The 15,416-nt window shown below is 42.6% G+C and overlaps 1 protein-coding gene and 1 non-coding gene across 2 annotated transcripts in view; one reads left to right on the top strand and one right to left on the bottom strand.

Annotated features, from left to right (window-relative positions):
- Window positions 1-15,416, bottom strand: part of LOC105711040 (zinc finger protein 746) — a 47,154-nt gene that overhangs the window by 13,536 nt on the left and 18,202 nt on the right. Inside the window, 4 exon segments of the mRNA XM_064372341.1 lie at window positions 2,410-2,575; window positions 3,576-3,650; window positions 3,653-3,682; window positions 3,685-3,789. Coding sequence (XP_064228411.1) covers window positions 2,553-2,575; window positions 3,576-3,650; window positions 3,653-3,682; window positions 3,685-3,789 — 233 coding nt within the window. The 3' untranslated portion in view covers window positions 2,410-2,552.
- TRNAC-GCA (transfer RNA cysteine (anticodon GCA)) lies at window positions 4,974-5,045 on the top strand. The gene has a single exon. It is a non-coding gene; the product is annotated as a tRNA-Cys (tRNA).

Raw genomic sequence — 15,416 nt, 5'->3', positions numbered from 1 at the left:
TAGCAGGGGAACAGGAGGCCAAGGATGGAAGGGCTTTATAGTCACCACACAGAATACGGATCCATGCAATGCAGCTCAGAGCTACCCTCTGTCCTTTTTGGCTCTCCAGGCTTCTTTTTCCCCTGTGTCCTCTGCATCCAGCTCTCTCATTGGCTGGCTCCACACCAGCACTCTGGCTCTGCACCCTCCTCTCCTCCCCACTTCACCCCTGGGCCACCTGCTCTCTAGGTCCCCTATAGGAAGGGGAGCCCCGTTAGACTAACACCTCCAGCTCCCATAAGTAGCTCAGGAGGGGGATGGGCCTGCGGGGCTGGACAGCCCTGAGTCTACCTGACTTTCTGGAGCAGACCTCGGGCCAGGCAGAGGCCGTGTCTGCTCTATGCCAGGGTCTATGACTTGGCCTGGTGGGAAAACAGTGCATCGTCCCCAAGATGACTGCCCTTCTCCTTTAGAGGAGCACTGGGCAATTTAATTAACTCTTATTTTTTTGAGGGCCCAAGACATATAAAAGCTTCTTTTTGAGGTAACTTCTGGAAGCTGCATTCATCTGGACTTTACAACGGGAGATGAGATTTGAATGATGGTGAGGGATAAGGGCCCATGTGGGTAGGGCCAAGAGGGAGAAACGGGAGCTTGGGATGAGGCACTTGCCAAGGCTGAAGTGGGCTTCATTAAGGCTCCACAGTGCATACATGTGACCCTTGTGCAATGAGGGAGTTAGGGGTGTTGACATCCCTCCCCCCTACCAACTTGCAGTCAAAAATCCAGATATAACTTTTGACTCCCCCGAAACATAACTACTAATAGCCTACTGATGACTGGAAGCCTTCCTGATAACATAAACAGTCAATGGACACATATTTTGTATGTTCTATGTGTTATACACTGTATTCCTACAATAAAGCCAGAGAAAAGAAGATGTTATTAAGAAAATCATAAGGAAGGGAAAATGTATTTACTATAGAATAAGTGGAAGTGGATCATCATAGAGGTCCTATTCTTTGTCATCTTCATGGAGTGGGCTGAAGAAGAAGAGGAAGAGGTGGGGATGGACTTGCTGTCTTGGGGCAGCAAAGGCAGAAGACCATCTCTGTGTTAAGTGGACCCCCAATTCAAACCTGTGACGTTCAAAGTTATTAGTTTTATTTACAGACTTTACAGATTCAGGACCAGGCTTCCTGGGTCAAAGAACTGCGAAGTGCAGAACCGTCTTTGCTGATTAAATGCAAGCCCAGACGAAGGGTGCTTGGACTGGAAGCAAGGCCTTCTGATCTGCACTCAGCTACTGTACCCTAGCACTCGCACCTGGGCTGGCCAAGCAGTATCTCTGACTCTGGGAGCTGAGCCCCACGCTCTTCTTGCCTGCGGCTCTTTCTTCACACCTAGAGTGGCTTCGGCTTACTACCAGGTCTGCTCCCCTGCTAAGAGGCCAAGCCTTGCTTCCCTTTCAGTCCCGTCTTCCGGCCATTTCAGCCGGCCCTCCTCAGCCTGAAGTCTTCAGCTCCTTGGAGGGCAGGTGGATAGAGAAGCTAGAACCACTTCATCAGATCTCACTTGGGCTCTTCTGGTACCTAGGGAGCTACTGTAATTTGAAAATCAGCTCACCTTCTGAGAATCTGATGGGCATGCCTCTCTGTAGAAGGTACCTTCTCCAAGAGACAGTTTGTACATGTGTTGCTGACGGGGACTTAGGAAGTCCTTCAAACATATCTGAAGGGGAAAGGTCCAGTGACTTGGTGTTTGTTCCTCCCAGCAGGACCTGAATAATCCCTGGAGAGAGGCTCTGCTGCTGGGCAGGCAGAGGCAGGGTGCTCTGGCCTAGAGCAGCAAATACCCCAGGGGCTGCACAGCCACCTCCACCCTAACGCTGGCCTTGCTGGAGACCCCCTGCCTGTCCTAATGTGGGAAGGGAGCTCTGATTAGGAAGTGTGAACAGTCCTGTAATTGGGAAGATCTAGAGTTGTGAAATGTTCATTTTTTTGAAACTGTGGCTTTGGGTGAAATTCAAACATTGCAGAAAGGTGAGACCTAAACATGGTGCTTATGATGAGACTCTGCTTGCGGGGCATCTGAGCAGCCAGCCAGCTCCCACCCTGATGATATTGTCACTGGGTTACAAGGCATGGAGTGTCTCAGGGTCATCACAGGCAGGGGTGTGCAGTGAGAATAAAACAGGAGTCATGGGCTTTTCATGGGGATCCAGAAATAATCAGACAACTGAGGCCTTTGAAGCCGGGACTATGACTTCTGACATCACTAACAAAGCTTTAGGACTCAGGCCTACACCGCCCCTTCTCTAACAGGACCTCACTGATAGCCAACCTGATCAACGGCTTTCCTGTTCTTCTACAAACACCTGTACCACATCACTCGTAGTTTCTGATCACTCATCACTCAACATACTCATACCTTTTATGGCCGTTCTTTGTATGTCTTTTCAGCTTCCCCCTCTGCTGTCAGCTCCTTTCCCCTTTCTTGGCATCTGTTATGTTAAGCATCTTGAAAAGAGAGAATCTGACTGCTTATTATCCCTGTGCAGGCAGAACTGCAGGTCACTTGTTCACTTGTATATTAGCTGGGAAGAGAGGAAAACGTCAAAGAAATGAATCAATATCCTGACAGAGATATGGGAAAGTATTCCATCTGTTAAACAAGACACATAAAAAGGGTCAATTATAGAACAGATAATGCTTAGAAATTAAGAAAAAAGGATAGAGGATATAAAAAATTAAATAGAAAGTTTGAAAAATAAAGTTGAGGCACTTTCCCAGAAAGTAAAATAAAACAAAAAGACAAAGGAAAAGATAGTAAGAGAGATAAAAATAATAAAATTAGAGGTTAAATCCAAGATGTGTGAAAAACAACTAGTAGGCTTGGTGCAGTGGCTCATGTGTATAATCCCTGCACTTCGGGAAGCCCAGGTAGGAGGATCACTTGAGGCCAGGAGTTCAAGACCAGCCTGGACAGTTTAGATCCCTGTTTCTACAAAGAAAAAAAATTAGTTTGTCATGGTGGGGTACGTCTGTAAGCCTAGCCATTCAGGAGGCTAAGATGGGAAGATCACTTGAGGTCAGGAGTTCAAGGTTATGGTGAGCAACACCCTGTCTCAAAACAAACAAACAAACAAACAAACACACAAACACAAACACACTAATAAAAGTCCCAAAAAGAGAACATGATGGACAGGAGATTATACAAGAAGATTACACATAATGAAAGGACTTGGCTATCCATTAGAAAAGATTCTCCAAATGCCCAGCACAATGAATAAAAAATTATCCTCATCAAATACATCATAGTGTGATTACAGAATATCAGGACAAAAGGGAAGATCGTCAAGGCTTCAAAACTGAAAGAAACAGTTGATAGACAAAAGATAGAGGATCACAATGGCACCTGACTCTTCAAAAGCAATACTAGACACTAGAAGACAACAGGAAAAATCCTTCACAATATGAAGGATTATAAGTTGAAACTAGAAATCTATGTCTACCCAGACTGCTAATCAGGTGTGTAAGTAGAATTATGGACATTTTGAGGCATGCAAAGTCTTAAAAAAATTCACCTCTACTCACCATTCCCAGAAAACAACTGGAGGACATCCTCTGCCAAAATGAGGAAGTAAATTAAGAAACATTTGAGACTTGGAACCAGGAAGAAGAGACTCGCACACAGGAGACAGAGATGGAGAGAATGTCCCGTTGAGGGTGGAGGAAGTCCCAGAGCATGGGCTGTGCAGCAGGCTCTCCAGGGCAACCAGAGCAAACACAGCAGGAAGCTGCAGAGCTACTGGAAAACAGGAAGTGGAGACGTTAATTATCTAACAGCTTTTACAATGTGGTTTTGACAAGCATTTCATGGAGCAATGAAAGGCTGTGGAAAATCATAGATGTTCCAAGAAAACTGGGCAGTTGAAAATGTGAGGCTATCATTAACTTGAGGAAAAACAAAAAATTCTATCAGAACTCTTAGTTCAGCTTAGGGTTATATAGTTTGGCCATAAAAACTACTGACATCATAATAATTAAAACATAGAAGATAAAATTGAACAAAGGGTAAATATATAGTATTTTATCTAAAAAGTTGAGATACACAGTAAAGAAATTAGAAAACAGAAGAGAAGAAGGCACATGAGTTATAATCCTCATTTACAAAAATAAGTCAGCTAATGATATCTAAATTTGATCAATTATACATAGTATATTATGACATATTTATATTACTTAAAATTATAGAGGCAAACAGACTAGAACAGCCAAAAGGGTGGAGGGTGGCTGCCTCTGGGTGGCAAGAGGGAAATACAAAGGATTGAGGTTTCTTTTATTATAAGCTTTAAAAGCAGTATTTGACTTTCAAAAATAGTTGTACAAGATACTTAGATAAAAAAATATATATATGTAAGGTTAACAACAGTCATGCACTGGGGATGGAGGTGTAGTTCAGGGTAGAGCTTTCTACACTAGGAGCAGAGTTTTCTGGCCAAAACCTGAAGGAGCTATGTGGTCCTCATGCTATGTTGTCTCCATGATGCTTCCCAGGACAACTCCAAGTCAGGGCCTAAGAACATCCCTAACCGTTTCATGAACTGGATTTAATGCAAACATTCCAGACTGAGAGATAACTTCAGATGTCGGTATTGCATGTGTCTCAATTCGTGTCACCAAACTGCTATTTTGTAGTGTAAACAAGAAGAAATCAGACATGTAGACCTAAACGCTGTTCCAGCAGTAAATGGAAACGCTCCTCCCAGCTGCTGCTGTCACCACAGACTGAGGGAAAAGGGGGAGACATGCAGGCATGTGAGCAAAGGCTAGGGTTTGGGAATTGGGGATAGACTTTTCTGGGGTGAGTCTGTGTTAGAATCAGCTGCTAGTCTTACTCTCTAGAAGTAAGTAGGAACTTCCAGTGTGTTGCAGGACTGCTGGGTGTGACTACCAACATGAAAGGTGCTTATTAGACACCTACAACAAGGAGGGGGTATAGCTCAGGGGTAGAGCATTTGACTGCAGATCAAGAGGTCCCCAGTTCAAATCTGGGTGCCCCCTACTGCACTTTTTCTGTTCATACAAGCTGTTATGTTCTTCACAGAAGCTGTTGGTCATATTCCACTTTCTTTTCATCCATTCCACCTACGATTTTCCCTTGAACTGGAAGCTACAGGTCAGGCCAACCCAGCTGCAACCTTCTTGGGTTGGATAACTTCTTCCCCTCTCTTCCTGCACCAGTTCCATAGGTATCCCTCATATTCTTGGTATCCAGCTCCCTCTCCCCCTATATATGTAATTTCTCCAACTCTATTGGATTCTCAAATAGAAGGTGGAGGCTCTGATGCAGAATGCTTCTGGGGTTTTCCAGGGCAGACCAGGTAGCTGTACTACGGCAGACACCCAGAAACAGACAGCGAATGGTACCCCAAGTGATCATCCCCCTGCTTCCTTCCCACAGCAGCAGTTTGTGCACTGGAGTGGTGGCCAGACCAAGGAAGAAACATCACAGCATCCAGCACTTCCATGTAGGGCAGATATTTTCCCCTGGAGAATCAGTTTCTCCCACACCAGAGCTCACTCACACCCTTGCTTCAACCCTGTAGGCCAAAAGCCTGGCTCAGCTACTCCAACAAGGGAGACAGAGGTTCTGCAGTGTTCTTTTTTTGAGATGGAGTCTTGCTGTCACCCAGGCTGGAGCTCAGCAGTGCGATCTCAACTCACTGCAACTTCCGTCTCCTGGGTTCAAGTGGTTCTCCTGCATCAGCCTCCTGAGTAGCTGGGATCATAGCTGTGCACCACCATACCCGCCAATTTTTTGTATCTTTAGTAGAGATGGTGTTTCATCATGTTGGCCAGGTTGGTTTTGAACTACTGACCTCAGATGATTTGCCCGCCTCGATCTCCAAAGTGCTGGGATTATAGGTGTGAGCCACTGTGCCCACTAGAATTCTGAGTTTGTTCTGTGGGCCACAGAGAGTCCTGTGCCCTAAAATGAAGCCACCAGTTCAGGCCATTTGTTTCAGGAGATCATTTAGGAGACAATACAGAAAATGGTTTGGAGTTAGCCAAAAGACAAGGACAGGAACTGGTGTTATTTTCTGAACCCCTACTATGTGCTAATAGCATACTAGGCAGTTTATCATGTTATGATATTTGTCCTAAGAAACTTATCCCTGTTTAAGAAGAAGAAAATGAAGCATATACAGTTAAATACCTTGACCAGTGACACAGAGTAAGAAAAGGAATGAAGAGGAGAAAAAGGAAATCCAGAGAAACTTTCAAAATAAAATATATAGGACTTGGTGACTCAGCAGATGTAAGGGATGAGGAAAATGTGAGAAAGAAGAGTTGGGAAATAAACATTCCTTTGTTCCAGAGAGAAATATGGCAGTAGCTTCAGTGGAAAGTGGCCAGTACAACCTAACTTAGGGTAGAGACTGGGCATGCTTTGGGTGGGGGAAGGAACAAGACTGAGAAAGAATTCAATCAATTCAGTTACAGGGACAAGAGTACAGATGGGTGCTTTGCTTTGGAAGAAAAGAGGAGAATGTTTTCCCTGAGGCAGAAGGAAAGGGGCTGATAACAGCTGAAGAGAGATGTCTTTGTGGTAGGGTGGGAAGCCGAGGAGCTGAGGTCTGGCTGCTTCGATTCTCTCTGTAAAGCAGAGGTAACACATTGCAAGGACAGAGTGTGGGGAGACAGCAGGCTGCTGCTGAACCTGCAGTCTGAGCAGAGGGACCTGAACAGTGCAAAGAGGAGGGTGTTGTTCTGTTGGAGCTGGGATCCGGAGCTGCTCCCCTCTGGAGTCCACCTCTCAATGGGCACTGAGAAGACTGATGTCCCCAGACACACTTGACCCTGCCTAAGTGGCCACAGGGAAAGTGCCAATGATTTTACTCTCCAGCTCTTCGTGTTTTAATTCTATGCAGATCCTGGCCCAAGGTGTCTAGCTCACTCCCAGGAGTAGACCAGGTTACTGGTTTCCTTGTGTACAGCCCAGTTCTACCTCCCGTCAGTCACACGTTACCATGTTTTGGGTGATCCTCTCAGTGGAGGAATCCATTTGCTCAGGGGACACTTGGGAGATTTTTACCACTTCATCCCAGGCTTGGCTGCGGTGGGACTCTCACCTCTAAACTGTGAGGATCTCTATATATAGTCTCCAAAAGAAGACGGTAAAGGAGATAAACAGAAACTAGAACTTGCCAGACAAAGAAGATAGGAAATTTAATCAAAAGTGTTACCAGCATAAACATGGAATATAAATCATTAAATTCCCCATTTAAAACACAAAATATTTCACTGGATTAAAAAAAACCTGTATCTTGCTCACGAGAGAGGATATAGAAATGTTAAAAATAAAAGAACAGAAAAAGGTGTCTGTATCTATGACAACTATATATGATGTAGCTATATTAATACCAGACAAAATAGTTTTTGACACCTGAAACATTACCAGGGATAAAGAGAGTTATTTTGTATTGATAGTTCGAATTCACCAGAAACATATAGTAATTCTAAATTTGGTATACCTAATAACCTAGCCTCAAAATATAATAAGCGGAAATTAACAAAACTGAAAAAGACAAATGGACAAACCTCCACTGGATCTTTCACGTGAGAGATCTTAAAAACCCTTGTGAATTTGTAAACAAGCACACACAGTATCAAAAGGACACAGATTTGGACAACATGACTAACAAACCTGACCTGATTAACACGTAAAGAATCTTGCACTTAACTGCAGAACATGCATTTTTTTCAAGCACATGTGGCACACACACAAATATGAATTGTACACTGAATCACAAAGCCAGTCTTAACAAACTCCAAAGTATTGAAATCATCAAGAGCATGTTTGCTGACTAAAATTAAGCTAGAAATTAATAACATCAAATCACTAGCAAATCCAACAAATATTAGAAAATCTTCATGTTTAGAAACTAAGAATTCTACTTCTAAATAACCCATGGGTCAAAGAATAAATTGTAGTAGGAATTAGAAAATATTTTGAACTAAATAATAATAGTGGATATTGAACTTTATCAGTTGCAGCTCTAGAGTACTTAGAGGGCAATTTATGGCCTACCTAAATAATACTATCTTATGTAAAGAGAGTATTATTTTTTAAAAAAGGTTAAAATTAAAAATTAAGTATCTCTCCCAAAGGCATAAAAATAATAGTAAAATAAACCCAAGGAAAAAATAAAGGAGAAAGTAATAAATTAATTAATGGAAGCACAAATTAATTAAGTAGAAAACAAACAAGAGAAAGGGTCGATAAAGCTAAAATTGTTCTTTGAAACAAACAATAAAAGTAGGAACGCAGACAAGATTGACAAAGTAACACTAATACCCAATATCAGGAGAGAAAAGGGTACATTATTATAGTTTCCCCCAAATAAAAAGATTGTAAGATGATTTTATGACAAACTTTATGCCAACAAAATATAATATTTGCATTATGTGGAAAAATTTCTAGAAAAATAAAACTTACATGAAGAGAGAAATTCTTTGTCTACTTGATGGTCTTGGCTCTCTCTCCCTCCTTATTAATCCACTTCAGTTAGTTTGGTAGAACCAAGCTGGTTTGAAGAAAAAAAATACAATTTTTTAGCTGATACAGGTGCCATTATGCCAACCTCATAAGCCATGGGTGGCAATACTCTACATTCTCCTGTCTACCAGCAAGGCTGATTCTTTTACCAAGACGCTTCTACTGTAAGTGCTCCCTCCAAACATCCCTGCAAATATAGATGTGGCACAGAGACAGAATGCCTCTTCTGGAGTACTTGCTACAGTGTGTCTAACTGTGTCCAGCTCAATAACATGTCTCCTTGAAATACAGAGAGATGCACTGTGTGCAATTTTCCCAAATAAATCTTATTTTATGCTTATACTAGCGGTATTTGTCCTCGACATCTGGCTTAATTTTAACAAAATTGACACAAGAAGAAACAGAAATTATGACTAATCATAGAACTACTAAGGAACTTGAATTCATATTGAAACATTTTGTCATTTAAAAAATAACAAAAAACTTCCAGGCACAGATAGTTTCAACACTTGTTATACCAAACACTTCAGAAAGAAATAATGCAAGTCTTACACAGACACTTCTGGAGAACAGAAAACTAAAAACAGTGGTACCTTTCCCAACTCATTTTATGAGGCTAGTTAAACTTGTTATAAAAAATAACAAAGATGGCTGGGCATGGTGGCTCGTGCCTGTAATCCCAGCACTTTGGGAGGCTTAGGTGGGCAGATCACCAGGTCAGGAGATCGAAACCATCCTAGCCATGGTGAAACCCCATCTCTACTAAAATAAAAAAAATTAGCCAGGCATGGTGGTGCACACCTGTAGTCCCAGCTACTCAGGAGGCTGAGGCAGGGGAATTGCTTGCACTCAGGAGGCAAAGGTTGCAGTGATCTGTGATTGTGCCACTGCACTTCAGTCTGGTGACAGAATAAGACTGTCTCAATAAAATAAAATAAAAATAGAAATAACAGACAATATAAGAAAACAGGACAATCTCACATATTAACATAGAATCCACTTTAAAAACATAAGCAAAAGTATTAATAAATCAAATTCAGTATTACATAAAGAATAACACATAATAACCAAATTAAGATCATTTGAGAATGTAAGGTTGGCTTAACATTAGAAAAATCTATTAATGTAATTCATCACACTATAGGATATAGGAAATGCTGTTGGTGCTCCACTGATATTCCTTCAGAACTTATCATTTTTGTGCATGCAGGCCCCAATTTCAACTGTCAGCACCTGTAACTTTATGTCTGAGGGCATTCTCAGGCTGCCCAAACATATGACAGGCTAAGAGGACCAAAGAATTTGCACCCAGCCTTCAAAAGCAACCCTCAACCAATGACTGATGGGAGTAGATAAATAAACACACCAGTTGCCTTGTTCTTTTGGAGCGGATACCTAAAGCATGTGGTACATTCTTACAAAGTCCCTAACAGTATTAAGTTCCAGTTGCCTATGATGGTAACTTGCCCCAATATCCCACTGTGAAAGTCGTCAGAATGAAAATGGAGTCACTTATGTTAAAACCCAACAAAGGGAGCCAGGGAAGACCATGAAGGTAGGGTTCTTATATATGAATTCCTGATGACAAGAACTATCACAAAAGACTCTGTAAAACCCACAACTTTGACCAGAGGCCATTGCAACCTTACACACTTACAAAAAATACTTCTGCAAGGACATACACACAGCAAAAGCCTGACAAACCTTGGACTGTTGCCACCCTTGTTACTGACTGCTGTAACCAAGAATTGTTTCTCCAAAACAATTTATATAATCCTTCTCATTTTGCCTTTAAAAACTTTCCTTTACCACAACCTCCACAAACACACAGTTTACTGTGACACCTGTATTCCCATTGCCAAAGCTCATTCCCTAAATAAATATCATTTTCTTTCAGAGAACTTCTCTCCATCTGTTATGTAGACGGGCATCACCTTTTATTGGCTTCTTTTCTTTCTCTGACTTACCACTCCCTACTGGTGTTGCTTGAACTTATCTCCCAAAGAAACTACTTGCTCTTAAATTCTAGTTTCAGGGTCTACTTCTAAAGAAATCCAAACTAAGACAAGAGACTAAAGGAGAAAAATTACAACATCAAAATAGATGAAGAAAAACATCCAATCAATTTCGACACACCTTCACGATTTTTAAAAATTCTTGGCAAAATAGGACAAATATTCTACCTCCTTAATATGCTACGAGGTGTCTACCTAAAATATAAAAAGAAATATTATTTAATGGTGGGATGTTGAAAGCTTTCAATTGAAAACTGAATGCAAGACAAAAATGTTCTTAAATAAAAGAGAAATGGAAACTGAATTGAGGAGCAAAAGGCTATGAAAAATCACCAAATGTATTTTCCAAATAAATCAACTAAGACATTCCAGAAATGAAAACTATCAATGCCTTCCTTTTTATTTACTTTTAATTAAAATATAACTCACAGTTGTATTTCAGAAATCTTCAATGTAGCACTCAATTAATTTGTACACATGCACACGTATGTACCTACCTCCTGAATCAAGATATAGGAAATTTCCAGCACCTCAGAGGGTCCCCTGGTTCCCCTTCCCAATTGCCCTCTCCCCAAAAGGTAACACTATTCTATCACGATGGACTAGTTTTGCTTGTTCTTGATTTTATATACATGGAATTGTACTTACCCATTTGAATCTGCCTTCCTTCATCCAATCTTATGTCTATAAGATTTATCCGTGTTTTACCACTGTAGTGGTACTTTGTTCTTCTTCTTTTTTTGAGACAGAGTCTCACTCTCTTGCCCAGGCTGGAGTGCAGTGGTGGAATCTCCACTCACTGCAAACTCTGCCTCCCGAATTCAAGCAGTTCTCTGCCTCAGCACCCACCTTCCCCCACCAAGCTGGGACTACAGGCATGCACTACCATGCCTGGCTAATTTTTGTATTTTTCGTAGAGATGGGGTTTCACCATCTTGGCCAGGCTGGTCTTGAACTTCTGACCTCATGATCCATCTGCCTCGGCCTCCCAAAGTGCTGGGATTACAGGCGTGAGCCACCATGCCCGGCCTCTTTATTCTTTTTAAAACTCTGTTTAGGATTCCATTGTATGACTAGACCATGATTTATGTACCTATCCTACTGTTCATGGACACTTAAGTTGTTTCCAGTTTGGGACTATCAAAAGAAATGCTGCTATGGACATTCTTGCATGTACACATACACTCTCTGATGTCTGCTATCTAGGAATAGAACTATTGAGGAAGAGGGTGTTTCTATTTTCAACTTTAGCCAGTAATGTCAGATGGTTTTCTAAAGCGGTTATAGCAAACAACACTGCCACTGGCAGGGGATGAGAGTTACTACGACTCAACATACCATCACTGACTTCCATCAGTCCCTTTCATTTTAACCATCCTAGCAACAATTCCAGCAATAGTTCACTGTGGTTTAATTTACATCTTTCTAGACTCATGAGGTTTGGGCATCTTTTCATAGGCTTATTGGTCGCTTGGATGTCCAAATGTATAAAGTAACTGCTCAAGTCTCTTTGTCATTCTTCTACTAAGTTGCCTATTTTTTAATTGTCTTGTTCAATTCTTTATGTACTTTGGGTAAAAGTCCTTCATCAGTTATGTGCAATAGATACCATGTCCTGCCGTGTGGGTTTTTATCCTCTTACTTGTGTTTATCGGCTCTCATGAATGTTGGCTGATTTCTCTGCAAACTTTTTATCTGTTCAGCAAACACTATACAGAATTTATTATGTGCCAGTCCTGTGTTAGGTGCTTTATATGGATTAACTTATTTAATCTACAAACAATCCATCAAGTATACACTCTTAATACCCCCATTTCGCAGGTGACACAGCTGAAGAAAGCGAGGGGCAGTGACCTGCCCAAGGCCTTCTAGCAGAGGCAGGCCTCGAACCCAGACTGTCTGGCTTCACAATCCACACCACTGGTATCCACGCAGCACTACTTCTCCCAGGCTTGTATCTGTCCAAACTCTATCGATGGGAATTCTTTGAAGTTTGGTACCTGATGCAGTCTGGGGAGGAGTTTCATTTGGCCAGGAGCCTATGGCACTACACTCCCAACTCCAACTTGAAATAAGTTGCCTGTGGTTTTTCAGATCCAACAAAGACTGTCAATTTAGGGTCCTCTAAACCCCAGTCAGTCGGTCCGCGGCTAGGGATTCTCGGGACTGGTTTTCTTTTTCCTGTTTTCTCTTCACTCCTTCCTTAAGAGCTCAACCCTTTTTTTTGTAGCCTGTCTTTCTGCAAGGCAGTCTCATTCGTGATCTCTCACCATGTGTGGGGCCTAAGACTTCTTCCTAGAAATGCCTATTTATCATTGTACTACTGACATCTGGGCCACCAGAATCCAGAGATGTCCCAGATTTCCTGTACTCAGGCTGCTGCCCAGCCCTGCCAGCAGGGCGTTCTGTGCTCTTGCAGGCTCATCAATCCTTTGCATGTTCCTTGGCAGTCCACCCTACTGCCAAAAAGGAAAGCCAGAGGATTTTAACGTTATCATAGACATCACTGCGGAAGCCAGTGTTTCCCCAGGCTCTTGAGCCAGGAGCTGCTTGTTGACTTCTAAGAAGGTTGCCAAAAATACAAGGCAAAGGCCTGTGGGTAAAGGAGAAAATTCCAGTAGGAGGAAAAGGCAGTTTGCAGAAGAGAAAGTTTACCAGCTCCTGTGAGAAGAGCAGAAAAGGGGCCTCAGCGCAGCTGAGGCGAAAAGGTGCTAACTCAAGTGTTACTCCAAGTGTTCCTTCTAGATGGGACAGGGCTCTGTCTGCCATCAGAAAAGGTCACGTGGGAGGCTGGACACAGTGGCTCATGCCTGTCATCCCAGCACTTTGGGAGGCCAAGGCAGGAGGATCGCTTGAGGCTAGGAGTTTGAGATCAGCCTGGGCCACAGAGTGAGACTTCATCTCTACAAAAAAATAAAAACATATTAGCTGGGTATGGTGGCACACACCTGTGGTCCCAGCTACTTGGGAGGTTGAAGTGAGCTCTATTTGTTTCACTGTACTCCAGCCTGGATGACAGGAAAATACCGTCACTTAAAAAAAACCAAGTCAAGTGGGGTTGTTCTCTAGCAACACATTTTGGTCCTCAAAACTATGTTAAGGTTGGCCCTTTTAAGGCTTTAGGGGATTCTGAAATCACGCAGCTACTGACTTCTCACTATTTCTTGGAGTTGCTCCTTCTCTATCATTCTCCATTAACATTAATTGAAAAAGTGAAGTTGGAAGAATCATCCTCTGTCCTAGATTGTATTTGTGTTGGAAAACTGGGAGAGGAGAGGCCCAACTCTGTCATTAGGTGTGTTAGAACAGACACCTCGGTCACACGGAGTTTCTCTTGTAGGTGCCCACCATGACAGGCGCTGGACGCTGACTCTGAGGGCCACTCTAGCAGCCAGTAGCAGTGCTTTTCCAGGCTGCTGTCCCCAGCCAAGGACTCAAGGCAGGGAAGACACAGGCTCCGGGGTATTTGAGGAAGGAGATTGCCTCCTGTTATATACAAGGTCAATGAGTTTTCAGTGAGGTAGGCCTGGCAGCTCCTGGGAGCTTCCATTGAGAAGTGGCGGGTCACAGGTTACTGGTCATCAGGGTGTGATCCTACAAGTCAAAGACATTAATTGATCCCCACAACAGCAGGAGGGGGTATAGCTCAAGGGAGAGTGCTTTGAACTGCAGACCGCTAGGACCCCGATTCAATTCCAGATACCCCCTCTGCATTTTCAATTTTGACATTTTAAATAGGTGCCTATATTTTAACTTCTTATTAGACACTAGGGTAAAGATTTTTTTCCGGAACCAGCAAATGGTGAGGATAGAATATGGTGGTTCTAAAATCCAGATATAAATTAGAATCACTTGAAGAGTCCCTAAAAGTGCCATTTCCCAGGCCCCACCCCAGACCAATCAAATCAGAACATCTAGGGTGGGGCCCAGGCATGGTAAAAGCTCCCCAGGGGGCTCTAGACCATAGCTAAGGGTAAGACCCCACTTTAGCAGAGCTTCCAAGAAGCCTCCTTAGCCTAAGGCTGCCTTGTTCCCACTCTGCATCTTCTTATTCCTCCTTATGCAAACCCGGAATATCTAGAGAAAGGTCTCAGTTAATTGGGAAAGTGTATTTTGCAAAGGCTGTGGATGCCTGTCTGTGACACTGCCTCAGGCAGTCCTGACAACCTGTGCCCAAGATGGCAGGGGCACAGCTTGGTTTTATACATTTTAGAGACACCTGAGATATCAATCAATATGTGTAAGATGTACACTTGTTCAGTTCAGTCCAGAAAGGTGGGACAAATCCAGGTGAAGGTGGGACAACTCCAGGTGAAGGCAGGACAACTGCAAACTGAGAGGGGACTTTCAGGTCACAGGTAGATAAGAGACAAACGGTTGTATTCTTTTGCATTTCTGATGAGCCTCTCTAAAGGAGGCAATCAGATACAGATTTATCTCAGTCAGCAGAGGGATGACTGAATAAAATGGGAGGCAGGTTTGCCCTAAGCGGTTCCCAGCGTGACTTTTCCCTTTAGTGATTTGGGGCCCCAAGATGGATTTTCCTTTCACACTTACGTGTACAGCACTTAAAACTGGACCAGAAGAGCATCTTCCAAGAAAAAATGCTGCTTTAGCATTTCCTAGCTGTCTTAATTTTTCAACTTCTTGATCTAGACATTCTCCCTGGGATGGGGTATTGTTCTTCTATTTCCAAGACAAACCACCAGGATCTATGGCTCAGTGAGTAAGCCCTTATGAGGCCAAGTTTGCAGAGGATGAAATGTCAACAGGTGAAAGTATATAGCTCCATGTTGTGTATAGATGTTCTATCAAAGGCAATTTTACATCATATTTAAGCTTTAAAAGCAAACTTCT

Source organism: Aotus nancymaae, unplaced genomic scaffold, assembly GCF_030222135.1.
Source record: "Aotus nancymaae isolate 86718 unplaced genomic scaffold, 86718_ANA_hifiasm-v0.15.2.pri h1tg000002l, whole genome shotgun sequence".
NCBI classification, from domain to species: Eukaryota; Metazoa; Chordata; class Mammalia; order Primates; family Aotidae; genus Aotus; species Aotus nancymaae.
Note: the sequence above shows the minus strand (reverse complement) of the source record. Positions and strands in the feature narration are given on the sequence as shown.